The sequence below is a fragment of the Callospermophilus lateralis genome, chromosome X, assembly GCF_048772815.1.
Source record: "Callospermophilus lateralis isolate mCalLat2 chromosome X, mCalLat2.hap1, whole genome shotgun sequence".
NCBI lineage: Eukaryota > Metazoa > Chordata > Mammalia > Rodentia > Sciuridae > Callospermophilus > Callospermophilus lateralis.
Genome location: NC_135325.1, coordinates 61,778,102 through 61,806,030, shown reverse-complemented (window position 1 = coordinate 61,806,030; position 27,929 = coordinate 61,778,102). Strand labels below are relative to the sequence as shown.

Genomic DNA, 27,929 nt, shown 5'->3' with positions numbered 1-27,929 from the left:
AAGTAGGTTTATCAAATAATTTATTTCAAGACCAGAAAGAAAATACAAGATCCCTTGACAGGAGTACTGAAAATCGGGATTATTTTATGCAGATTTTTAATAATTCGTTACATTAATGCATAGTATTGGAGTTCATTCAGACATAATTATACAAGAATGGGATACAATTTGATCCAATTCAGTACCCAATAATTCCTCTATCTCTCCCGTCTTCCCACTCCCTGTTAGTGGAAAGCACAGATTCTTACAGAAAATTTGAGTTGAAATAAGTTGTTGGACAGACAGTTCTGACTAAATTGATTTACGTTAAAAAAAAATCTCAGATTCTCTGCCTTTGAGTATAGCAATTTAAGGTGCCATAGGGTTGATTTGCAACCATTTGTGGATGATCAAAAAATTTATCTATTTCTATTATTTAAAAACATTGTAATTAAATTTAAGTATTTTTTACATGGTGAAATGAAAATATAGTCAAGCCATTAGAATAGATATAATGAAAATAATAACTAAATTCTCTCAAAAGTTCAGAGATTTGAAAAATGTAATTTTTTTAAATTGTTGAATTCTTTTTAGCTCTTTTAATTCACTATTTTGTTATTACAAAAAAATGAAGGAACTCTTAGAGAAAAATTAAAATATGCAAAGAAAGAACGTAATACTCATAATCTCACTAAGAAAATAATTGCTAATACTTTGGAATAAAACTTTCCAAATCCACATGATTATGTTTATATTATTATTTTTCTAGTAGTTTTTTAACCACTCCCTTATTTTTGAACATTTAGATATTCCAATAAATGTCTAAATCTATATAATCTATATAATTTCTGTATTGAAATTGACAGTACTCAAATATAGTGACACTATAATCATTTTGAACCAAATTACAATTTTATCCAAGTTGACATGTAATCTAGCACACTTTGAGTCAAATTACATTAAGTCAACTTAGTTGATAATCTTCAACTAATCAAAATTGACAGAAATCTGGTGTTTTAGTTTTGATTTTTACTGATCTCATATAGGCACCCAAATCAAAAGGAATAAGAATATTCTGATGTACCAACTACTAATGTGTAATTTCACAGACTTGAAAAAATAACATTTAACATAGCTAATTTCCACAGGGAAAAGAGAATATGGCCTACAGCTTACCTCTTCCATTCATTTATAGGCACTGCCTTAAATAAAATTGTGATGCCAGGCTTATGTAATTACAGATTCCTCACTGACTATGTTGGAAGAGGCATTTATGTATTTCCTCATACTAGATGCAGTGATCATCTATATATTATAGTTCAGAAATAAGAAAATATTGGAAACAGGATCTGTTTTTTCCTTCTGAATTTTCACAGAAATCAATTTATACAAACCTATAGAAATATTGACCTTCTTCTCTAGCTGTAGCTTTTTTGCTAGGTGTTAACATTTTTTTTATAAACAAAACATTCTTATTTATCCTTGGTATTAACCTTGGTATCCTCTTTCCTGTGAGTTTTTATCATAGCATATGGACACAAAGTAGATTTTTTAAATCTGATTTTATCTTAAAAGTTGTGTAGGTTTTTTTTAAAGAACATTTTAAAACTCTAGTGAGATTTTCCAGTGGGCTAGACTAAGCCATAAATAGCCTTCTGTGAACCTGTATGACATTCACCTGATAATTTCACTGTTAATGTCTAACCTACACACATTTTAATGGATAATAAAGCATACCCTGACCTCTCTTATTATTCATCCTTGAAACCCTAAGCAATTTTCCTAATGTGCCTCTCAGTATTGTTAAAGTAAGTTTCATAGCCTCCAACAAAAAGTCTACAATGATTTTGTTCATTTGTGGAGGAGGAGACATAAATGTCAAGAAAAGATGATAAAGTATAAACTGAATTCCCATGAAGACTGTAAACCATGAGATTAAAGAGAAATCTCAGTTTAATTAGCAATGAAGGTGTGATTTTTTTAGAATGAAAAATATACTATACGTGCATATTTCACCTTGGTACAAATGGTATTTTTTTTTTTTACTATAAGAATTGAACTGAGAAATATTTAGTTTCACCCAACAGTAAAGTCATATATCAGGTAGGACTTAGGAGGACACTAGATGTCACTCAGCTTCCACTAGAGTTTGAGTAAAAGATGAAGAATGTATATATTTAACTGATAGACTCAGCATTCCCCAAATCATAGCCAGTACTTCAATAGTACTGATGAAACGATACCAGCATGCTACATATGTACATGAAAGAATGAAAAGTTAAAACAACAGTGCTGAAAGTTGTAGGTGACTTTATCCTTTCTTTGTATTTTGGGATGAGGCTGGCAGATGTAAACACTCAGAAAAGAATCATAAAAACTGCTCAGCTTTTATCCTAGCAATAGCAGTAGTACTGGGTACAAATTCTTACTAGTATTTCTTGGAGCATTTGTATTTTGTTATATTATTCCATATTATAACATCATTATTACTAATAGTTTTAATTGTTAATAGTAGTAAAAAACTAATAGTAGTAAAAAACTGAGAGCTTTTAATATACCTGGCTCTTTGCTAACCTCTTTGACTGGATTAGCTCATGTAATTCTTATAATGGCTGGTAGAAGTTGTTAGTATCAACACCACTTGCAATTTAAAGTTGAAGAACCTAAGGCCTAGAATGATTTTATAAATTTGTCAAAGCCACAATGCTCGAGGGTAAAACTAGGATTTTAATTGAGGTAGTCTATTTCCATAGCCTGTTTCCTAATACTGCTATTAAATTCTTCCTACATAAATGAAAATATATAATAGTCTGCCTATAGAATTATAGAAAATAAGCATATTTAAATTTTTAATTCCATGCTTCTAGCACAATCCAAAGTTTAGTCAGCATAGTTTTATGTAAATAATGTTTACCGTACCTGATGCTCTCCATATAAGACAAAAAAAGACAGTGAAACAAATGTAAGGCCAATTCCATTCATGGTTATTTCCAATGGTAGAAACACCAAGGAAGATGAAGATAAGAGTGTCACTAACACTGCTCCACATCTTCATAAAATACTTGATAGTAGTATGGGACTTCTGAGAAATGTTAGCTTCCACATAACGTTTCATGCTCATAGCACAAGTGATAATTCTAAAGAATGAAAAATAATGTGTGAGAATAGCACTTGCATTTAACTATTAATGCAAGGTAATCATACAAACATTATTGAAGAATCAGAATTTCTGTTATTCAAGGTACTTTACTGTGTTACAGAATATGAAAAGCATGCCAGTTTCCAAGTTTTATACAATAACATTTCTAAGACTATCAAATATTTAGGTTTCAAAACAGGTGACAATTTCTATGTCCTTTTGTGTGCTGAGAGCAAGTTGCCAGCTTTATCATTTTTGACATTGTCTAATCTCTCCTACTCAAATAAGATTACATTGATAGGTTCTAATCATTAGTTGGCAGTAAATCACTAAGAGCTAAATGCTAAGAATAAAAACTTGATCCTTATACATTCTAAAGTGCTATAGTGTTATTAATAAAAATAATATTTTATACTCAGGGATGTTTTGACTATTGTATTCTATCCACCACATTTTCAAAATTATGCTTTTATCCTCCTGTCTAATAAGCCTTTCCAGTCATCCTCAAGAGTATTTTAACACACCTTTCCATTCACCAAAATGGTTTCATTCCTATAAGCTTTTATTTCTATTTTTTATCATTGTGGGGAAAGATATTCAGACAACAACTTGGAGAGGAGGAGTAAGGGACAGGGATAGAGAGAACATTGTACACAAAATGAACAACAACCGATTAGTTCCCCATACTAAATTATTTTAAAATAATTCTTTACTGTAGGTGTGACGAAAAGTGGTAGTCATTCACATAATCTGCACAGAAGTCAGAATCTACAATAAAAACAGAAATTCTGCCACCTGTAGTAAAATGTTTTTTTTTCTAAATGCAGAAATCCTAGAAAATGACTCACATTAAAAACCAGAAGGGTCATAATGCCAAAGGAGAAATGTGGGAATCACACTAACTAACCTGTAGGTCAACTATAGATTTGCACAGAGCCTGTCAACAAACAACTAAATCTTGTAATCTGACACTCTGGGGCATAGAACCATAGGTTCTTAAACCTTAAACTAATTTTCCCTTGAAATGTACCCTGGAAATGAAAAGAAGATTACCCTATATAAAAACAAAAATAGTAGGTGAGGCAGAGATCTGCAAAGAACTGGGTTCAAGTTTCAGCCCTACTAAAACCCACAATCACAAAGGGGAGAGGCTCTGGTTCAATCCCTAGAAACAAATCAAGACACTTCCCCCCCACTTATTTAATAACAGTAGGAATTTACTGACAATTTTCCTTAAAGTTACTGCAAGTTCTCTGATATTGCTCCACTCAAATTAAATCCATTAAATACACTTAGAGTCTAATGGGCTTAAGGTCATTAATGATTAAAAAATGTCATTCAACAAGCTTAGTTTATAATTTTTACCCACATATATCTATTTATATACAATTATAACTAATATTTCTTCAGTGCTTAATCTTTATAAGTATGTATCCTAATTGTTCTATGTATTTTTCTCAAACTCTCATTTCCACGGTTATGAAACACTTATTATCTCCATGCTAGCAATAAGGGAGTTATGGAGATTAAATAAGCTGCTCAAGACAGTAAGCTGCAGAGCTGTCTCCAGATCTGCCTCTAGATCCCATTCACTTAATCCCCTGGATATATATATTTGAAAATACACACAAAGTATTTATTTTACAAATTCTGTTTAATACTTTTCAAGAATGGCACATTCAACCAACATGATATTTTGCTTTTCAATTTCTTGAAAGTTACATTTCCTACTTGATTTGCTTTTTCTCTATTTCCTTTCATTAGTTGAATGCTGAATTCAGCATCAATTCAATATAAATTCTCCCACTAGTACTTTTAAAGAAACATTGGTGGTGAATGATGGCCTGTAATCCCAGTGAACCTGGAGGCTGAGGCAAGATGAGCACAAATTCAAAGCTAGTACTGGGACTTAAGCAGACCCTCAGCAACTCAGCTAAAATAAAAATAAGAAAAGACTGGGGACGTAGTTCAATGGTAAAGCATTATGGGTTCAACCCAGTACTATAAAAAAAATGGTGGCTATCTACTCTGGAAACAACAGAAGGAAGAGAAGAATATAACAAATTTCTCTGATGTTTCCTTTTTCCTCACACCAAATCAAAAAGAAACACTTTCTGGTGATTATATCTATGTTTGAAGGCTTTATTTCAAAGTATTTCCTATACTTAAAATCAAATTGTTACATATGTGTGTGTGTGTGTGTGTGTGTGTGTGTGTGTGTGTGTGTATATATATAATATATTTGTACATAGGGAAATATATATATATATAATTTTATCTGTCAAATTGTATCTTCTCTCTAGTTAGCTTAATTAGCCATTGTTACATACTGTTGCTTCTTTATTCTCTATCATTTTGGGGCTCCTTCCAGAAACTGAAAGATTTCATTTTGATGTACAATGTTTCAAAATATAATTTTCACATATTTTTAATTTGACTATTTTCATTTTAATCTCAGCTAATAGATAATCTTTTTAAAATCATTTTTAAATGATTTTTTTAAAGAGAGAGAGAGATAATTTTTTAATATTTATTTTTTAGTTTTTTCGGCGGACATAACATCTTTGTCTGTGGTACTGAGGATCGAACCCCGGGCCGCCCGCGTGCCAGGCGAGCGCGCTACCGCTTGAGCCACATCCCCAGCCCCCAAAATGATTATTTTTTTATGCTCTGCTAAGGATCAAAACCAATGCCTCACACATGCTAGGCAAGCACTCTGCCACAGAGCTACAAAGTAGATAATCTAAATCAATTATTAAACAGTATTTTTAAAATGTGATAGCTAAGTATCTGCTTTCAATTTGTTACAGAATTATTTTAAGTTGTAGTTCTATGTGCAAATTTTGAAGGTGAGAACTGAGTTCCTGTCACAGATTTGTCTCATGAACAACAATTTTTATTTGTCCAGTGAAACTTTATCTATTTTTATATTTTAAAATTCCTATATCATAAAAATACTTAAAATTAGGTAGGTACCAAAAGCTTTAAATGAATTGTCAAATGCTAATCAATGCCAAGAGAATACATGTCCTTATTATTTTCACTGTTAAATAATCTTTTATTGATTATTTTTAGCTATACATAACATTAGAATTCAATTTGACTATTATAAAAACATAAAATTTAATTTCTCTAATTCAGTCCCTTGTACTTCCCATTTTCCTCCCCTCCTCCCTCTCACTGTTCCCTTTTCTCTACTCTATTGAACTTTCTGCCGTTTACCCATACTTGTTTTTTAATTAATTTCTTGTGAATTTGCATGACGGTGAGATTCACTATAGTGTATTCATATATGTACATAGGAAAGTTAGGTCAGATTCATCCCACTGCACTTTCCTTTTCCCATCAATTCTCCTTCCCCCTCAATCCTCGTCCACTATCTCACTGATCTTTCTTCTATTTTGATGAAATCTCCCCTTCCTTTTTTTCCACTTTTTTTCTTATTAAACAATACCTTCTAATAAATAGCTTTTGGTGACTTGATATTTATATTCAATTTCTTGTTTTCCTATCTATTACCATGTAGGTCTTATTTTCATTTTCTATTCTGGAAAAAAATTAAAACAGTTCAGCATCTAAAAATGTATTCCCCCTCAGGTCAATTTTTGATTGTTTGAGTAAATGGTATAATAAAATCATCAGGGAGCATGATTAACATTGATCATCTGCTAAAATTCCTGAAATACTATATGCTTCCTGATGTCTGAGTAAAATATATTTCTTTGTTTTCAGCTTTGAGTGTCTTAAAGATGTTAACTATTTAAAATATTACCAAGACTATATTACTGCCATGATAAATGAACTATGACTGCATACTCACACATGTTCTTAGGCAATTTCCAATTGCATCAGTTTAATACTTCTTGAGAAATGTGGTGTATTGTGTGGTTCCCTTCCCACCATGGTGTGATTCCTGTTTTCAATCACTTTATGATTTAAGGTGACCTGACATCACCCTAACAGTACATATATCAAGCCAAAATATAATTTGCATGTTTGCAGATTGTTTCAAAGATTAGTTATATTTCACTTTCTACTCTGTTTTCTAAGTATAGATATACCACACATGCACACACCTTCAGTTGCCAGATTAAATATGAATAAAGTATCCACTGTTTTGTTCCCCATCTTAGGTCATTTCTAATTCATTTATAGAAATGTTACCGCAAAAAAAGGATTAAGAGAGGTGAAGAAGAAAAATCTATTAAGCAAAGATCAGAAATATTATTTGATTGTTTCCTTTAGCCAGGGAAACAACAGCTGATGAAAAAAAATCACATCACCAACACTTGAAACTGCTAATATTTGAATGCCGATTATATTCCAATTACTTTTCATACATTATTACATTAAATCTTCACAATAACCTCACAAGAATGCATGAACCGCAAAAACATTAACTGGCCCAGTATAGAACAACTAGCATTTTACACAGCAGTTATTTGAGCCTAGCTTTGATTGAATCCAGAGTTTGTCATCTTTGTGTTGTATGATTTCATTTCATTGAAATAGACAAAATTTTCCCTAAATAGATATTCATATTTTTCAAATTTTAAAAAGTTCTTGCCTGGCATGGTGTCACAAACCTGTAATCTCAGCATCTTGGGAGGCTGAGGCAGGAGGATCGCCAAGTTCAACAATCAGCAATTTAGCAAGACCCTGTCTCAAACAAACAATAAATAAAAAACCTGGCTGGGGATGTGGCTCCATGGTTAAGTGACTCTGGGTGCAATACCTGGTACCACAATTTTTTTTTTAGTTCTTAATAGCATTCCAACAAAAATATGTTACTGTAAGCACCCCAGAAGAAAGATCAAAATGCTTAACACAACAAAATATATGGTAAATATTAGAAACAAAATTTTCCTGGTATGTTTTAGTTTGTATATTCTGCACATCTTATGATTCACCTTGACACAATAAACTTTATGCATTACAATGGTAAGTTGATATAAAATCCAGTTGTAACTATTCACCTTTCTGGATAATAGCTACAAATAGAACCCATAATTTGAAACACCTATCAAAAAAGGTCTCCTTGTCAATCACCAGTAATTATCAGGTATGGTCATAAAGTTATCCTTCAAAGCAAATGATGTCTGCCTGAGTAAGTCAAATTCGGCTTCTAATACTACTGTACTCCCCATGCTCCAATTTGGCAATAATTCTCATCTACTTTACAAGGTTTCTTGTACTACCTATTTCTTTACTTTCCCCTCTGCTATCACCCAATATTTGCCATTTATAACATGGAAATTCTATTCATCAAATTCAGACATTTGTTTGCTCCTTTTTCTTTTTATTCCTTTTTTATCCACTATGGTATTTGAAAATTTTATTTCAGTAAATTTTTTTAAAAGTAGATTAGTATTATTTTTAAATTAAAGCCACTTAAAAATCAAATTCTTGCCTCAAATGCACAAGGCCCTGGGTTCAATCCCCAGCACCACACAAAATTAAAAAAAATCAAATTCTAACAAATTTGATTTTTTAAAATGTTATAGTTAGAATTTTAAAGAAACTGAGAATTTGTTTTCTTTTTAGACCATTTATTAGACCATGAGTTTAGACCTTTTATTTACTTCATCATTACTACATAGTGCTAATGTATCAACAAGCTTTCATAGTTAAAAGGGGGGGGCTGTATTTCTGCACATTTTTATGTAACACCAAAAACTATAACTTGGGATAGTAGCCATTTAATCAAGAAACAAGATAATTTTTCTACCAGTCCCCAAAATATTCTTCCAGTCTATTTTTCCCTGTAGTGCACAATAAGACAAATAATACCAATAATAAATGAAATTATAAATAAATAAAACATATGTTCAATAAATATTTTGACTATCTATAATAAGTGAGTTAATGAATAAAAAAGAAAATGGGAAAGGTATTATTACTGTCCTACAGGAGTTCACAACTCTGGGGATTGGAGATTCATAAGAAAGTGCTTACCAGTGCAAAGGATTAAAGAATAAAAGTGTTTCTTAGACACTTACTGGAGGATTAAATAAATAGCTAGTCACAAATTTCCATAAATGTCTAAAATAACTAACATGAATTAGAAGTCTGTAGAATCTAATAACATTGAAGATTAAAATAAGTTGTTATGAAAAGCAAGAGGAACAGGAAGAAAAGTCTACAGCCTCTAGATTTTCAATGTTGAGGGAACCATCCCCTTTACCTTTTCTACTTACCCACTTTTTCCTTTTCCTGAGTAAGTCAAATTTGGCTTCTAATACTACTGTACTCCCCATGCCCCCCCACCACCACCACTGCTTCTCCACATGCACTCTCTCCCAAGTTCAGACATTAAGGTAGTTAAATGTTCTTAGTTGTTATAGACATTATTTCCTATCCTTCTTTGTTGTCAACCTATAATTCCAGGTAATCATGTTTTTACCTCATTAGGTAAATTTTAAAACCTTTGAAAGGAGAACTTGTTTAATTTTTTTTTATCTCCTACAAAAGTGAGAATATATAGTAGAAGTTCAAAAATGTGTTTATTGTTTGAAATAAAGCGTATTTTGGAAAGATTTAAAAATGATTGGGTCTGGAGTTGTGGCTCAGGGGTAGAGAACTTGCCTAGCACATGTGAGGCCCTGGGTTTGATCCTCAGCACCACATAAAAAATAAATAAATAAAATAAAGGTATTGTGTCCAACTAAAAAATAAATATTAAAAAATGGTTGACTGAAATCCATTCTAATCTCAGTTAACCCCAATCAATTTGGCTGTATATACTATGGCCCAAATAAATTCCTAATGATAGAAGTGAAAAAATGAAGCTAAGTGAGAAAATCAGAGTATGTCTTTGGAAAGCTTCTTTGAAGTATTAATTAAAACAACTATACCTAAAATGTTCCTCTTTGTATATTAATAACCAGCCAATACTTGTTTTTCTTAGGTTTCTATAATGGAAAGTTAAGGAAAATTTATTTATGATAGTTTCATAATGATGTTAAAATTTATTTTAAAAAACAGAAATTAACTCTTGCATGGGAAATGTGCAAAATTTATTAAACAAAATATTAATTCACATGGACTGTGCAAAGATTTTATCTCTTTAGTATATGAAAAATAAAAGAAATAATGACCTTATTTAACAAATCTTCTATAATTCCTACAACAGTTTATCTTTTACCTTTTAAGTATAATTTTACATAGCATTTGCTAGGATTCCATATTTTCATAAGGCACTAATTTAACAACTCTCATCCATTCTTTACTGCTTTACATCTTAGAGCTGTCATTCCATGAGTACAAAAAAACTGAGACTTTAATTAAAATGGCATAGGCTTTTAGACTCAAAAAGATGATTTAAAAAGGAAAGGATGGCTGAATGTGAATATACTTAACACTACTGAACTGTATGTTTAAAATGGCTTACATGGCACATTTTATTACATGATTTTTGCAACAACTAAATTTTAAAAAGATGGCTTTATAATGGATTGCTCTACTCTCAGACTCTTTAAAAGTGAAAGACTTTCTTATGTGTGAAATGACTTTGTTATGCTCCTGCATGGAAAAAAATAAATTTGTGATCATTTACACATCTTTCTGGGCATCCATTTCCTCATATGAAAAAATGAGGGGGTTATGTTGAATGATTCCATAAGTTTCCTTTCAACTATTAGGTTGTACTAATTTTGCACTTCTGCTATTAGTTTTTGAAGAAGAGTAATAAGAAATGTAAAGGGAATAGCCTGGAAAAGCACCAGGTTATTATCAGTACACAACTAAAATCAGACAATGGTCTGAATGTATATTCAGTATGCCAACACATTAAAGATAAATGCAGTAATTGATTATTTACATATAAATCATTGCACAAGTTTAAGAAAAAGAAGGAACTGGGAATTCCTGTGCTTCTATATTAATAAAATTTTAATCTATGGATAAAAAGTCTTTTGGATATATATATATATATATTATTGCTTATAAATTATAATATATATATTATTGCTTATAAACCAGATAATTCATAAGCACTTCAATTCACCAGTTAAAAAATAAAAGTACCAACCACAAATAAAATTCGCCTAATAAAAATACTTATAATGAACCAAGTGTTTTTCAGTGTGAAGAGAAAAAATAAAGCCACCAGTCTCAGGAGCTCAGGAGACTCTTATCCGTCTTTGCATAGACAAGCCACTCAACTGGGGAAAGGTCACTGTGATGCAGTAATTTATGCAAATATATTCATGGTCCCACTGCCTTAAGAAAGGGAAAAGAGGAGGGAAAGGAAAGGAGAGGTACTGGGGGATGCAAGTGACCAAATTATATTACCCTATTGTGTCAAGAGCCATCCCTGGGCTATTTGTGGTCTACATTGGCATGGCAGCCTAGTGAATAGGAGAATCTGGTGTCTGGGAATTTCCAGTTGAAATTTCCCAGACACATTGTGAGCCCTATTCAAGCTCTGCCTCCTCCCACAGAGCACTGGAGATAGGGTGATCTGCTGCAACCACACAGCCTCTCAAAGATGGGTGTGACCTGCCAAGATGCATATCAACCTGCTGACTATGAGACATCACAAAGCAAAATTCCATCCCTGAAACCATATTCTTGCTTTTGATGTACCCCCTTAAATAAACCACAGGAGTCATATTTTAATTTTTCAGCTCCAGCTCCTGTGTGGGCTGGATCTATCAGGTGATCTACTTTAAAACTATAATTTTGATTCTTTGTCTTTTGTTCTTCACTAATTATTTCTGACTTATTTTCTCCAGTGGCTTATAACCTCCTGGGCAGGAAAAAGGACACCCTGGCAAGGTACTAGAAGCCTTTCCATACTATTGTGTGTATGTATGAATACATAACAACGAATCTCACTATTGTTCATAATTATAATGCACCAATTCTAAAAAAAAAAAAAGCACCAAAAAAGTGAACAGTGCCATGTGCTGCTCTGAAATTGATAAGCCTTCTCTTCTGTTTTGTAATGGATTTTTCACCAAGCTTCTTTTATGCTACATAAATATATGGAAAAATTCATGAAAAGATCTTCAACAAAATATTACTTATGATTTTATCTGTCTGTGTTTGTATATAAATAATTTGTTTTAAAATCTGAATTTTCTGAATATTTTGAAATGAGCATGTGTAAGTAACATATTTAAAAAATGAAAATTCTTTTTAGTTACTTAGTATTTCTCAGCACTATAGATAGACTTAGCATATTGAAAGTCTAGAATAAAGAGAAAATCTGGGAGACAGAAAAGAGTAAGATATCTGTTCATTACATTGAAGAAAATACAAGTATCACATATTATTATAGGTGAAAATGAAAGTGAAAATAATAATGCACACATTGAACTATCATAAAGGGTTAGATATTGTGAAGAGTTCTTTATATCTCATTTGATACGACAAGGGCACATAGCTAATAAATAGTAAATATGGGACTTAAAAATCTGTTTAGTTTCAAGTCCTATGGTCTTAACCACTACCCTAATACTACAATTCCTACATTTTGCTCTTAGTTAAAAAAAAAAAGTTCATCACATTTATAATAAATATAATGTGTAATGTTCTATTTTTTCAAACATAAAACATAAACACAAATTTTTGTGCAATTGTTGTTTCATTTATAGGAAAATATTCTTCAACTCTCTTAACTCTAGTATCTCCAGACTTATCCAGTTATTGTTTATGGGACTTGATCTCAAGAATACATACTTACATGCATAATGGTACATAAATTATAGTCAAATCAGTTGACTACAAAGACAGCTACTAATTATAATTTATTTATAACACAAAACAATCCATGGTCCTCAGCCACACTTCAGTTTTCTAATGAATTAGATATGAGAAGTCTTAAAATTTTACATTTATTAATGAGATACATTCCAAAGTCTATTATTTAGAACGAGAAAATGTCAATATTATGAATGGTGATTGTACTTCCAAACAGAAAATCTTTTGAACCCAAAACATAGCTAATAAGTCGTGCCAGACTAAGCTATACATCCTTTCAACTAGAGGTTTTTTTAGTGTTGGATGTGGAAGTTTTGCCTTTGGTTTTATTAAATGAAAAACTAGACTGGAGCAAAACATCAAATGGTTTTGCATCATCAACCAACTTCATCTCCTCTAGACACATTATTTTGTCTTTTGGTATCACACAAATTGAAGATCAATTTGGAAGTAAAGATGACTATTAAATATTTTCCCTTTGATTACACTTGAATAATTGGCTCTAACCTTAAAGATATATGTGTTTAATCTAACAAATTCACTTTTAAAAGACTTCTACAATTCTTTTTATCTCAGTCTGAGAAAGTTGAAGACTTACTTAAATATTTTATTTATTTATTTATTTATTTATTCATTCATTCATTCATTTTAGTTGGGGGGATTGAACCAAGTAATGCTTAACCATTGAGCGACATCCCTGGCCCTTTTTACTTTTCTTTTATTTTGAGACTGTGGCTCATTAAGTATCTAAGGATCTCACTAAGTTGATGAAGCTGGCCTCAAACTTGGAATCCTTTGCCTATCAGCCACCTGAGCCCCTGGGATTATAGGTATATGTCACCACACAAGGTTTTCATTAATTTTTTATTGAACTTTTCTTCCCTATGGCATTTTAGCAATATATTTCAAGAAAACTGAAGAGCTAACCACCTAAGACCAACAAGAATTATAACAATTACAAATTCTTTTTGAGTGGCAGTTTTTATGAAAAGTATTTTTGTAAATAATAACTACTCATAATTTACTGAGTTCCTTTAGGAAATTATAACCTTGAAAATAGTTTCATAAAATCAAGCATTTCTACTTTAAGTAGTCTCTTTCTACCATTCTAGTTGCTCAACTCATTCTTCAAGCACCTTAAATGTTTGTGAAGTCTGCATCACTCAGAATTCATTTGCAATTATAATATGACTTTTATAATATCTGTCCTGTTTCATAGTTGCTCATATGGATGCTTCTCATTCTCATTCCCAAAAAAATATTCACTAATATTCATCCTGTATAGTAGGCAGGATTCATATCACTTTATAGACATTAACTTTCAATCTTTAGAGCAACTGCATCAGTTAGGCATTTATTTAAGCCCATTTTACAAATCAGAGAGATTAGGTAACTTACCTAAAGTTTGAATAAGAATAAGAGCAGGGATTTTCACTTACATCAGCCTGACTACATAACTTAATGATTTAACAACCGCACTATAATTTACCACCTACCACCCATTCTTCTCCACTGCATTCATACAGGTCTCCACCTTATTCATTTCTGTATGACCAGCTTCTGATATGGTGCCTCATATATTCTAAATAAACTGCCCATATTAAGGTGATAAATAACTATTTACAAAGCTCATTTTTGTCTAGATAAGGGACTCAAATTATCTGAAATGAAAGGTCAGTTTCTGTTAATAAAAATAAGAATTACTAGAAAAAAGTGGAATAAAAATGAGACATACAAAATACAAATCCCTATTGATTATTGTGTTTAGCAGAATATTGAACATTGTAAAAATTATCAATTTCTATAGTAACCAACAGTTTATAGACCAGCAGATGTTCATGGGCCACAATTTAAATATCACTAACCTAGATAAAAATTAAGCATTTCACACTGTTAAAACACATTTTATTAGCTTATTAAAATCCCTTTTTGCAAAAGTCACAGCATGGCACAAACTCTAGATCATTCACAGGGGAAGACCTAGAATACAAATAAGATTTTAAAAAATAAAAATCATAAACATCTTCTCATAATAGAATTAGTTTTGGTTTTTTATGTGCAAGCTTAATTTTTATTATTTTCTTGATGGAAATTTTTCAAGAGTCTTTAAGCCTAGACACTGAATTTTAATTAAAGTTTCAAGTATTGATTTGCCATAGGAGTAAAAGAGTTTCTCAGTAATTAAATTCCAAAATGAAAGGTCATGTCTGTCATTGACTCATTACAGTTCTCTAAGAAATTCACATTAACTTCTTCCTTAAGTAGAGGTTTCTTAAGAATGTCACTACTCACTTCCTAGATATATTTCTATAGAGCAAGCTGTGAATGATTCATTGAGGCATGATTAACACAGTAACTCATTTTATAGAAGTAGTCTCATGATGTCTTATCTAAAATTCCCCTAGTCATTTATGTACTCTTTTTTATAATCTTTCAAAAAGTGACAACTGAGGGTCCACAAGATGTAAGTTGCTACAGCTCTTATTTCCTGTATTATTCTCAGTAAAATGTAGTGATTCCTTCCTGAAAACTGTGTTGGCATTGCAATTCCAGAATTGAGCAAGTTAGATGAACCACAGAAACTTTCCTGAAGACTCATCCAGCAGAGTCTATTCTAATCTTGGAAAATTTGAATTAAAAAGGGGAATTGGGGAGGAAGAACAGTTGTATCCAGGGAGCAGGGACAGACTACCTGTTTGTTCATTGATTAAGTATACAAGTATCCTTTCAGCTAGGACAAAGGACTGTAAGATGGATAGGTTTCATCAATTTCAAAGGAAACAAAAATATTTCATATTCTATAATTCTCTTGATATCTTTAAGAAATACACTCAAACTTCCTATGCCTATCATTAAAATGAAATATATGCTATAGCTAAAATTTCTGATTTCATTTATTTTGAACAACGACTTAACTTAAATTTAAGCTTAGTATTTAAGTTTTGAAACTAGTATAGAAAGTACTTATCTGGAAGCTTCAGGTAATGGTGGTAACAGTTGCCAGGTAAAGACATCTATATGTTGGTGGGATAGAAGACAAATTCCTTCCAAAAGTGAAAGAGCTCTTAGCTCCACAGACACATAGCATTCCACCATTTCAGCTAAGAAAGTAGAACATCTAGTAGATTCACACAGGTAGAAAGCTAAGCAATGTCATGATAAATTATTGAAATGACATTATATAGGCTGTTTTATACTGCTTTGTATAACTTTCTTGGATAAAATATTATCATATAGTAATACAGATGAATTATGCAATTTACCAACCAATTTAGTTAAAACTCATCATAAATGTGGAGACCTAAGATTGAATATTCTTAAATTCAGTGCTTTGATTTTGTAGTTCACTTTAAATGAACAATACTAACTTCAAAGTGTATTTGTGATCTTACAATAATACTGCTTGTCACTATACAAAACATCGTTCTGAATTCTAACGTTCTATTGGATCCTCTTTCTTCCATAACTTATGCATTTTTTTCTTTTGGTCAGAAGAAGAAAATAAGAATATAAAAAGAGCACCCTTTTGGGTTACTGGTGTAGCTCAGTGGTAGAGTACTTACTTAACATGTATAAAGTCCTTGGAATCCATCCTCAGAGCCACAAAATTTTTAAAAAGGAATTAATTTTGAGTATTTTAGCTACAATTACAAATTCAATTTTAATTTTAATATAATTTTTTAAGATTCATGAATAGAAATTATAAGATTATTACAAAAAGTAATTTTATTTAGACACAATAATCATTTATCTATAGATGCTTATGAGAAAACAATATGAGAAATTTGCCTGCTGCTTTCTGTACTATAATTTTTATATAATATTATTTGCAGAGCCAATGAATAGTATACTGCATTAATTATAGTTTTTAAGGTTTTTTATTAATTTTTTATTTATTTTAATTAGTTATACATGAGAGTAGAATGCATTTAAGCACTATGAATAGAAATGATACCAGACAAGAAGAAGTGTCAACCCAACATTTAAATAACAATGCCAACTATCTTCTGAGAGTCTCAAAAACAATGTTAGACAGAAGTGGTTGTTTGACCCAACCACACTTAATTAACAAACATTGTTCTCCTACCTTCACTATTAGGCAACAATAGCAAAGTAGCAGTTTTCTAAACAAAATACAGACCTATTTGAAACCTGGGAAAGCAAATTCATATTTTTTGCCAAGCTTTCAAAAAGGTAACAAAAATATAATGGTGATAAAAAGCATATTTTAAAGTTTCTAAATGAAAATCCAAGCTTGATGTTAATCTCAAAAAAGTACTAATATAAACAGATGTATATATTCAACAATATAATTTTTATTGTAATAAAACCACAAAATTTTAGCATAAAATTTAAATATAGCAATTAATAGCACTGATGGGTAGAGTTTTTATCAGAGAAAGTCCTAAGTAGAAGGTAACTTGTTATAATAAAATTTATGTTTGAAATATCAGTAACTGTGGACTTATTGACTCCAGAAGTAATGCATTATTGAAAAGGAACAAAATTAGTTCCAAATGGATGCAATATACTACTGTTAAAAGCAGCCTTCATTAAGAATGGATACTTTATAGTCTTGGGCTAAAAACAGTGCTCAACCTCACAAATCTCCTACTTGACTTTTAATTACTTTTCATGCATTATGCTTTCTTCCTTTCTTCCACCCTCAACATATTCACACAAAAATCAATGATGTTATTGAACATTCTGAGAACTAATAATCTTTTAAGTAGGAACTGATTCTTATGCAACTCATTTCTGAAAAAGCAATCAATTCTTGAACGAGTGCAGGTGTTTTCATGCCTCTTTTCCAAATTATTGGACAGTGGAATAAAATAGAAGGAAGAGAAATCTTCCCCAAAGCAACATTATATCTATGATTGCTGCATGCTTAACACAGTAATCCAATCAACAAATAACAATGACAAAGATTTTTTTTTATATTTAAATAGCACTCAGTTAATATACTATATTTATTGCAATCATACTGTAAAATAGATATTATCATCCACATTTAACAGATGAAGGAACTAAAGCTCAGGAAGTTTAGGAGAAGCTTTTCTGTTTCCAACACATAAAAAGATGAAATTTTAATTTTTGAAATATATTTTATTTTTAAATCTATGAATTGACTGTTACTTAAATTATTCAATCTAAATTATGCATTATTATTATTGTATTTAATTGTTTGTTCATCATCATCTATATGCTATGGTCTGTAGGTGACCAATGCATCAGTGCTCAATTTCTTAATACAGTATGTTCAGCCTAACTAATTTTCAAATTAATAATTTGAAATTAATAATAAAAAATAATGTCTAAGAAAAGCATTTTCTTAAATATTTTAAATCATGTTTGTGCTGTTCTTGTTCGACTACATTCAAAGTAATTACAGTAAATACAGAGATTAATATATAAACACAATTAGCTTATTTTTAAAAAGGGTATTAATACAACTTTTAAATAAAAATTCACCTAAAGTCCTATGTTAAAATATCTAAATAAAAATTTAAATCATTTAAATGGATTTTATAAACCTATCTCCAAAGAAATTAAGGATAGATCTTTTTTCCATTATCTTTTTCAGTCAAAATAAAAAAAGATTATAAGATCATAGCCCCAAAGGATACTTGTAATCATAACTGAAAATAAAGGTTCTACATTTAAGGAAGTTAAGCTTCAGGATATTTCAAAGGAAGCAAGTAGATTTGGCAACATTGTTTAAAACCTGCCAACAATCTTCATATTGCAAAGTTTTGTGAAAGCCTAGTGGCTCAAAAGAAGGAAGCCACTTTAAAAATACCATTGTAGAAGCTCTGAACAATGCACTGAATTAGAATTAAATTTAAATTGTTTCATTCAATTCCACACATTTCTTAGCTCTTTTTACCTGTCTTTCATAAAGGGTAATGGCAGACAATAAAACAAAAGACAATTGAAAGCCCAAACTACATCTCTTAACAATTTAAGGTAAAATCGCCCAGGTCCATGATAGAATTCTTACTTTCAATTTAGAATATTTTCATTTAAAACAAACTAATTCTAGTCACATTACCATGACACTTATTATTCACAGCAAATCCTTTTAAACCCTGGAGTAACCTAGAGGCATTAGTTCTTTGGAAATTAATTTAAATCAGTCTTTTCAATTTTTTCTATCTAAGCTTCTGGAAAACCTGTAACATTTTATTTAAGTATTTCATTACTTTTTTTCCTAATATTTTAAATGGGTTGGTCTATCTAAACCCTAATGCAAAAGCATTTATATGCTAATACTGTTCAATTTAGGATGTGAGCATTCAGCCTTTGCAAGTTAACTATTAAACATGTAGGATTATCATCACTGGTTAGTGCCAATGATAGATAATGGAAAAACAGCATGCACTGTATAGTTTACAAAAGAAGTAATAAAAATATTCTTTGTTATTGCAGAAAGTTCACCTATGCCAGAACAGTAAATGTCAAACTTAAGCGATATGCTGTCTAACTACAACCAGGACTGCTATTATGCTCAGGCACATCAAATATATTAGGGAAATGATTCACCCCTTCAAAGATAGAGAATTGGCTCAGGGAACTCCATATCCATAAAACAAGGGATTCATTTTGGTTTTCCAGCCAACTACTTCAATATAGGTAAAGTAGTTGAGGTGTAGCAATTTAACCTCTAGAAGGAGCCCATAAACTTGGTCCCAAAATAAACTTAGAGTACTGTGACTAAGTGACTCTATTAGAGGTATCAGGAAGAGAATAAAGGGAGCATCCTGTTCCCATATCTAGGAAATGGAATTTTCTCGATTTCTGGTATAAAATGAGACTCAATCCCTAAAAATATAGGTAGATAGATACATAGGCAGACAGACAGACGGATCAAGTCTTATCCAGATACTTACGCCACAATCCCTGAGAGATGGAACATTTCTGCTGTCAGGTAGGAGAGATAACTATATAAAAAGACAAAAAGGGGTTCAATGACCCGGATGGTCTTCGTAAAACGTGTGGTAAAGGCAGCAAACATTCCAAACAGGAACCCAATGAAAACTCCTCCTATTCCAACCAAAAAGAATTTTCCCATTGCAGCCAAAATATCCACGAGTTTGATAGATGGCATTTCATTGAAAGACTTGAACAGCTTATATAGTACCTGCATAAGAAAGATTACAGCAAATGTATCAATTTAAAAAATCCCAAATTCTACCCTATCTGCCCTTCTAACTTGTAAGTTACTCAACTTTGAAGTTCTATAACTCCTAATGCCACTGAACATAAGTCATTAGCAGGCTTACCCATATCAATATTTCTACAGATCACAGATCACCATCCAACTATACATGATTATGTTTGAAATTTTTCTGATGTGCTGTGAAGACAGCTTTCATGGCTAAGATTTTCTTAGTTGGCATGACTAAAAAGATCATGGCCTCCAGAAGATTTACCTCACTTTTCAACTAGTAAACTAATAGAAGATAAATACAGGGTCAAGGAAGTCTTGTCACTTTCTAAAGCATATTTGTGACTTTTAAAGCATATTCTTTAAATTTATAGACTTACTTCTAGAATTAACTTTCTCAATTATGGCCTAAATTAGGACTTAATTCTAAATATCAGGGGTGATCTTAAGGGAACTTAATTCATTGCCCAGAAATTCCATGCCTAAAATACTTACAACAGTAACAGCATCATTTAGGAGGGATTCTCCAAATACCAAAATATGAAGTTTCTCATTCACGTGTATTTCTTCAAATACAGAGAGAACAGCTACAGGATCTACAGCAGCAATCAAACTACCAAACCAAAGATTATGAAGCAATGACACATCTTGAAGGTTGAAGTACTTCACCTGACATAGGCCATAGAGAGAAAGACCAATTCCAAATGCATTCCACATGGTTCCAACTACAGCATACAAGAGAATGGTTCCTATGTTCTCAAAAAAGGGCCGACTGGGCATAAAATACCCTGCCTCAAGGACTATTGGTGGGAGTAAGTACAGAAAAAATATGTCACTGTCCATTATTGGTGGGGATTGATCATTTAAACTATAAATTAGTCCTCCCATGATGAGACCTACGAATATCAAGAGGCAGCTTTCCGGTACAACAGTGGGCATTTTATTATAGACGTGAAATCCTGGAAAAGAGAGAAAAGATACGAGTATTACAACATCATTATCAATCACCCCCATATGTCCAACATCCTTCTAGTCAAGCCTCATGATTTCAGGAAAATAGCTTCTTAGTCATTTCACATTTTTCATTTTAATAATGTCTAAAAGGTGCAGATGCATGGACAACGACATTTGTCTCTATAAAGAAAAATATTTGCTAGTAGAATAATGGCATTCACAGTTAAAAAGAGGACAATAATTCATATGTCTACCAGATCATTTTCAAATGTAGATGCATATTTTAAAATACACACAAAACGTGTTACCAGCTAGATATGTTCTTCTATTCTTACAATCACAGTGATATACATCAAATTATATATAGTTGAGAACCATAATTTTAAGAATTTATTAATTGATTAAAAGTAATTTGTTATTTCCATTATGCCATGCTGTTTTCCTCTACAGAATGATTTTGTTTCTTCTTTATATTGAAATAATTTGAAAGTTCCTAAGAGTAAAAATGAAGTCTTAGTTCTACAGCCCATGGACCCACACATAAAATATGCTCAGAAAATATTTGCTGAATTAATTAATTAATGCTAACAATGGAGGTTTTTGTTTATATTTTCTTACTAAACTTATGCCAAAATTATTTTTCTGCAATGGTGCAATACAATCCTATTCAAACAACTGTAGATGGGTTACATAACAGAGAACTAGGAGCTGATTTTTCTAAAAGCACTGACTTGTCATTTGGGACTGCAAATGCCCAGTGGGCAGCTAAAAGCAGAATAATGCTTGACAATTCTGCCTTCATTTTGTACCTGTCTTCAGATTCCTGATGGGCTCTGCACATAGTCATGTTAATCATTTAAAGAGGGCTCATCTAAACATTGGTAATACATGGTTTATCAGCCCTAAGTTTACCTATCCTACTTCAACCCCTTTTAAGATTGAGGATACCAAGGTAAAAGGTATTTTCAAGATTTGCAGGCACATTCCACTGTCAGCTTTGCAGATCTCCTGTATTGGCACCTAGAAGTCTTCAGTCATTGCCCTACATCTTCTAAGAAGATCACAACCTTGCAAATAGCTCACCACATGATGAGACTGCACCCCTAAGCAAGAGCAATCGTCTCATGGGAGCCAAATTTCCCTCATCCAGGATCACATGTCTCATAGGTAAACATTATGAGAATCAAATGGAGATTGCCACCTCAGATAATAAGTACTTCATCAGAGCAACCTCACAGAACTATAATAATCAGACCACAGTTTATCCAAGACTGCTTAATTATACATATCTTTCATCTCCACCTGATTCAATTCTACTTCTATTTAAAGCTAAAGTTCATGTAAGTATTCCTCAATCTTTAAAAGGGATGAAGTAGGATAGGTAAACTTAGGGCTGATAAACCATGTATTACCAATGTTTAGATGAGTCCTGTTTAAATGATTATCATGCCTATGTGCAGAGCCCATCAGGAATCTGAAGACAGGTACAAAATGAAGGCAGAAAGGTCAAGCATTATTCTGCTTTTAGCTGCCCACTGGGCATTTGCAGTCCCAAATGACAAGTCAGTGCTTTTAGAAAAATCAGCTCCTAGTTCTCTGTTATGTAACCCATCTACAGTTGTTTGAATAGGATTGTATTGCACCATTGCAGAAAAATAATTTTGCCATATGTTTACTTACATGAAAACTTACATAAAATCCTTAATCTCACTTTACCATCCTGATATAGCTATACTGATTGAAGTTCCTTTCCTACTTTTCACTATTAGTTTATCCATTTGATTTGGGGGGGGCAAAGGATGAGACCTGATTCATTGGACCCCCCAGAGTCAGACATTCAGTTTTAGGTAGTAACATTTGCCCTCTTGTCCTCACATTAATATTTACTTATATGTTTTTGCTATCAGTATATCTAGTACTGCAAAATATAAAATATAAAAGACCTTAACTATACACATATGAAAATTATTGTCACCCAAGATAATGAGTATTTCTGATCAAGAAGGCAGCAGATGAGCATTCTATTTCTGCTCCACAAACATGGTAAATTATCTTTTCTCTCTAGCCTTCAGATATACTATCTATAAAAGAGAATGGATGAAAAAATGGGGCTGGGATAAGAATGACTTCTAAGGTTTTTCCTAGCTTGGGCAATCTATCATGCTATGAGTCTTTGGATCTTGTATGTATCATAATCAGTCAATATATTTTGTTAATACCGAAACTGTGTTTATAAAGTAATTTAAACATTGTAATGCTAAACATGATTTATTTGGGAACTAATAAACTCATTTTAAAATAACAAAATTCTGTAGGACGCCATATTTGCCTGGCATTGTTTTTGGTTCTGAGCCTATAAAAAAGTAATAGTTAATAATAAACACTTTGAACTTTTAAAGGGCTCATAATTTTAACATCACCAAGGTAAAAGCCAGATATATTATAAACGAACATAAAAGAAATAACTGAACTCCACTTAGGAAGTTTATAATACTAGTAATTCAGGGTGTTCCTATAGTTTAAATATGTTAAAAAATCTTCTGTTCTATTTGCTAGGCTTCTCTTTTGTGATCACCCCCTAAAATGCTAAATGGGAGTAAAAAGGAAATTCTTTTTTAAAGGAGGAGATAATCTACCTGGAAAATATAACAAGCTTCCTATGGGGGGGGGGATACATAAAGACTGAGGCCAGTTAGTGTCTAGAATCAAACTAATAACATTCACCTGTTCTTCTTTTAGTGTTATACCTTCTCCACATATCCCTTGAACAACTGCAACCCTTTTCATTCTATACCAGGCTGGGCTTATTCCCCCCTTCAGCTTGGAGACCACCACCATAATCTGGATATAATCACTTTCAAGTGGTGATTTATCTATAAATAAAAGATCATTCTGGAAGACAGCAGGAGGCAAATGTTCCAGCTTGCTTTCTCCAGTACTTCAAGCAAAGAGCACCTTTCTTACCATCCAGAAAAGCCCAAAGAGTTCCTATCAGAAAACTTTATGGGAGAGCCTTAGGCAGTCCTTCACTTACCTATCTTTGCCAGAGAGGCTAACATAATCCAAAGTGTGATCTCAAAAGGGACCTGCACATGCTGGTAATCCAGGGAGAACAGGAGTGTGTGAGCCGACACCACTGAGTCATTATCCTGTGTTTCTTCTGGCTCCCAGCTGCCATTGTCTGTCTGTGGGTCCAGGTGGTGCTGCATACTATTCCCAAAGGTTCCTAGAAGCTGGGAGCAGAGCTGCCCCAGCAGCAGATGCAAGAGCCCTAGCCCACAGGCCATCAACAGCTCTGCGAGCTATGCTTGCTAAAGCAGTTTAATATTATCTCCAGCCTCTCCTCCTCTCAAATGTGGTTTGCTGTCTCTAACCCTTAGACCCACTGCCTAGCACTTAGTAGATAAGTGAAAACTCCAGCAGCTCCCTGGAGTCCCTGCAGATAAATGATAGGTTGCAATACCCTGGAATGAGATTAGAGCCAGGAGCCTGCAAAGGGAGGGTGCTGGGGGAAATGATTGATTGACATGGAAAAAAATTTTAACCTCAGTCCTAACTCTCAACTAAGGAAAACCCCTGAAAACTAGATTCTGGCCACTTAAAAATTTATTTTCTTACCATGAGATTTCTTTATTCCCTGTAGATCTGTAAAAAGTATTCAAGTGGAACTCCTATACCTCTTGAGGTCTATCAAGGTGTCTGCACACAAGAAACCTAACTAGCATGCTTTGGGCAGGAAAACCCTAAAAGAGGCTTAGTTTGCTTTAACAGAGAGAGTGGAAGGATTGAAAAACATTAATCAGCTGCTCCTAAAAATTCTAGGAAAAATAATTTTCTTTATTCTGAGTATATGGCAATGTAATTAAGAACAGGGCAAACAATATTATTTTACTATAATTCCTGTAATCCATGTGATGTCTTTTGACAGAGATTTCAAAGCCAAGAAATTTGTGCTCCCACTTTCAACTCATGGGAATTATGCTCCTTTAATTTCCTTGTCAAATTATTCAGTTTTCATTATGACCAACATGAGCTGGTTTCATGAATATAAAACTTAGTGATATTTAATCAGTGAGGCTGACCTCTTGAATAGTTGAAAATCTGTATTATCATGACCTTTCCATTTTTCCCAGATTTATTGAGGTTTAGCTGAAAAATAAAAATCATATATATTCAAGGTATATACTACATGATGTTTTGATATTTATACATTGTGAAATGATTTCCATAATCAAGCTAATTAACATATCCAGACACATACATGCATACGCTTATGTACTATGGCATGATAACAGAGATAACGGATTTTGCTTACTACTATTCCACCTTGTACTAAATATTTGTATTTATTTTACATTACTATAACTGTATCTTTAGCTTCTAAATTTAAACCGAATGTTTTGCTTAATGTAAGGATATTTGAAATAAAGCAATGCTTTCTGGAGGTACTCAATGAAAAAAAAACGCAGGAATTTGTGATGGATATTTTATTTTACTGTAATTCCTGAAAGTTATGTGTGTGCTTTGAGCATTATGACAATATAAATATATGTGATACCAGGAAATTTATGCTTTCTTATTTTCTGCATGATCAGAACACTGCTAAATTACATGGTAAATATGGGGAAGTATTTTCCAATTTTTTTATTTTTAATAAACATAAAATTTACCTTCATCAAGAAATCTAAAGATACAGAGAGATAAGGAAGAGGAGGGTAGAAAAGAGGAAAGAAAAAAGGATGGAAGGAAAAAAGGAGGAAGGGAGAAATATCCAAAGTAAGTAAATAAATATTTCATAAAATAAATGCCTTAGTGTTAACAACATGTTTGACTATTCACAGAGAACATGGGTAATTAAAATATGGGAGCCTTAGGCTATTACATAAATCAATGACCCAATTTTTTCTTAGCTGCCTAAATACCATCCAGCCTAACAGCTAATGATAAATCAATGACCCATTTTTCATCAAAGAGGGGAAAATTTGGAGACAAAGACTCACCCATGCATATGGTTTTGATTTGTCCACAGGAAGTCTTTATTGAAAAGTAGTTTAGTTTTTAAAAGTGAGACATTTTTTCCAAACCTAAGAACTTAGTATTATATTCTCTATAAACTTTTCAATTTGCAATTTCACTTACCATCAACCCATACCGAACATTGAGCTATTCACTTTAGTTTTAGAACAGACCGCTAATTTGAAACTGACCACTATTCTAAGTAATTATATTCTAAGTTTCCATTAGACCAAATTCTGGAGTAATCACATCAGGCATGGAATATTCAATATTTATGTACCTTTTTATCTAGGTCTAGCCTTTTATGCCAGAATCATATAATGTTATCCTTTTAGGATCTGTGGAAAGTCATCCATGCATGATTAGAAAAAATATCTTTCCATTCCTTGTTTTTATAGCTGTATAACTTACATTTAATGAATATATTGTCTTACATTGCTCAGTTTGATGAGTTTTTGACAATTAATATGAACCTTTATTAGCTACCACCTAAAAGTAAATATAGAACCTTTCTCTCATACTTCTTTTAAACTATTCCTCACTAACCCCCAGGCAACTACTGTTTTGATTGTGTGCAACATAGATTGTTTTTTCCAATTCATGAACTTCATATAAATTGAATCATACAGTATGCACTCCTTTGTGTCTAGCTTCTTTTATTCAGCACACTACCTATAGAAATTATCCATATTTTTACGTGTACCACTAGTTTGATCCTTTATGGCTGAGATGGATTCCATTATGGACATATGCAACAATTTGTTCTTACATTCTCAAAATGATGGATATTTCAGTTGTTCCTAGTTTGGGGTGATTCTTTAAAAGGATGCTATGAACATTGTTGAATATAATGTGTATGCTTGCATTATTTCATTTTTACAATTTTTATGCTTTATTGAAATAAAATTTATATGACAAAATTGCACACACTTAATGTATGTATTTTGATGAGTATGCATATATGTGTATAACCATGATAACATCACCACAATCAAGGTACTGAGATTACCCATCACTTTGAAAATTTTTGTTATATTCTTTGGATGTGGGTGTTTATATTTGTGTATGTGTTTGCATTTGTGTGTGTGTGTGCTCGAGCATGGTGACAACAATTAACATGGAAAGCACTGTATTAAGATACTTATTAGAGAACAATATCATATTGTTAATTTTATGTCATACATTGTAGAGCAGATCTCTATAATCTTACATAACTGACACATACCTGTTGAGCAACAACTCAACATAATCTTCTTGCCCAAATGCCTAGAATCATCATTCAATTTTTTGCTTTTACATCTACTTTAAATACCACTTAGAAGTAATATAATGAAATATTTGGGCTTTGTTACAAAATTATTTTATTTAGCATAGTGTCTTCTGGAGGCACCCATGTAATGACAAATGATATAATTTGATGAAAAATAATATTCCATTGTACATACATATCACATTTTCTTTTGATATAATTATAATTAACACATTATTTGTACCAAATAATGGGTTTTACTGTGCCATTTCCATATGTGCGCGTATTGAGTTTTGATCATTTCCACCATCTTTTCTTCTATACTGTCTTCCTCTCCTCCTTTTGTCCTCACCTTCAAGCACCCTTCCAACCTTTAATAATCCTTCATCTACTTTCAGTTCATCTTTTTGTTTTGTTTTGATTTTATTTTCTACATGTGAAAGAAACCATGTGATTTCTGTGTCTGGCTTACTTTGCTAAACATGAGACTTCCACTTAGATCCAGTTTCCAACAAATAACAGAGTTTCATTTTTCTGATGAGCGAAGCACTATTGTGTATATATACCATATTTTCTTTATCCACTGTCTGTGTGCACTGATTGCTGATTTCATACCTTGACTATTGTGAGTACTGTGGCGATAAATACAGGCATGCAAGTATCTCTTTTGTATGCCTACTTCATTTCCTTTAGATATATACCACGGTGTCATATAG

The 27,929-nt window shown here is 32.1% G+C and overlaps 1 protein-coding gene across 1 annotated transcript in view; it reads right to left on the bottom strand.

The window, feature by feature from the left end:
• Positions 1–27,929, bottom strand: part of LOC143638570 (sodium/hydrogen exchanger 2-like) — a 90,763-nt gene that overhangs the window by 62,160 nt on the left and 674 nt on the right. The window contains exons 2-5 of the mRNA XM_077106454.1: positions 23,983–24,056; positions 20,490–20,953; positions 19,717–19,967; positions 2,899–3,116 (exon numbers count right to left, since the gene is read on the bottom strand). Of these exons, the coding sequence (XP_076962569.1) occupies positions 2,899–3,116; positions 19,717–19,967; positions 20,490–20,953; positions 23,983–24,056 (1,007 nt within the window). The remainder of the gene's footprint in view (positions 1–2,898; positions 3,117–19,716; positions 19,968–20,489; positions 20,954–23,982; positions 24,057–27,929) is intronic.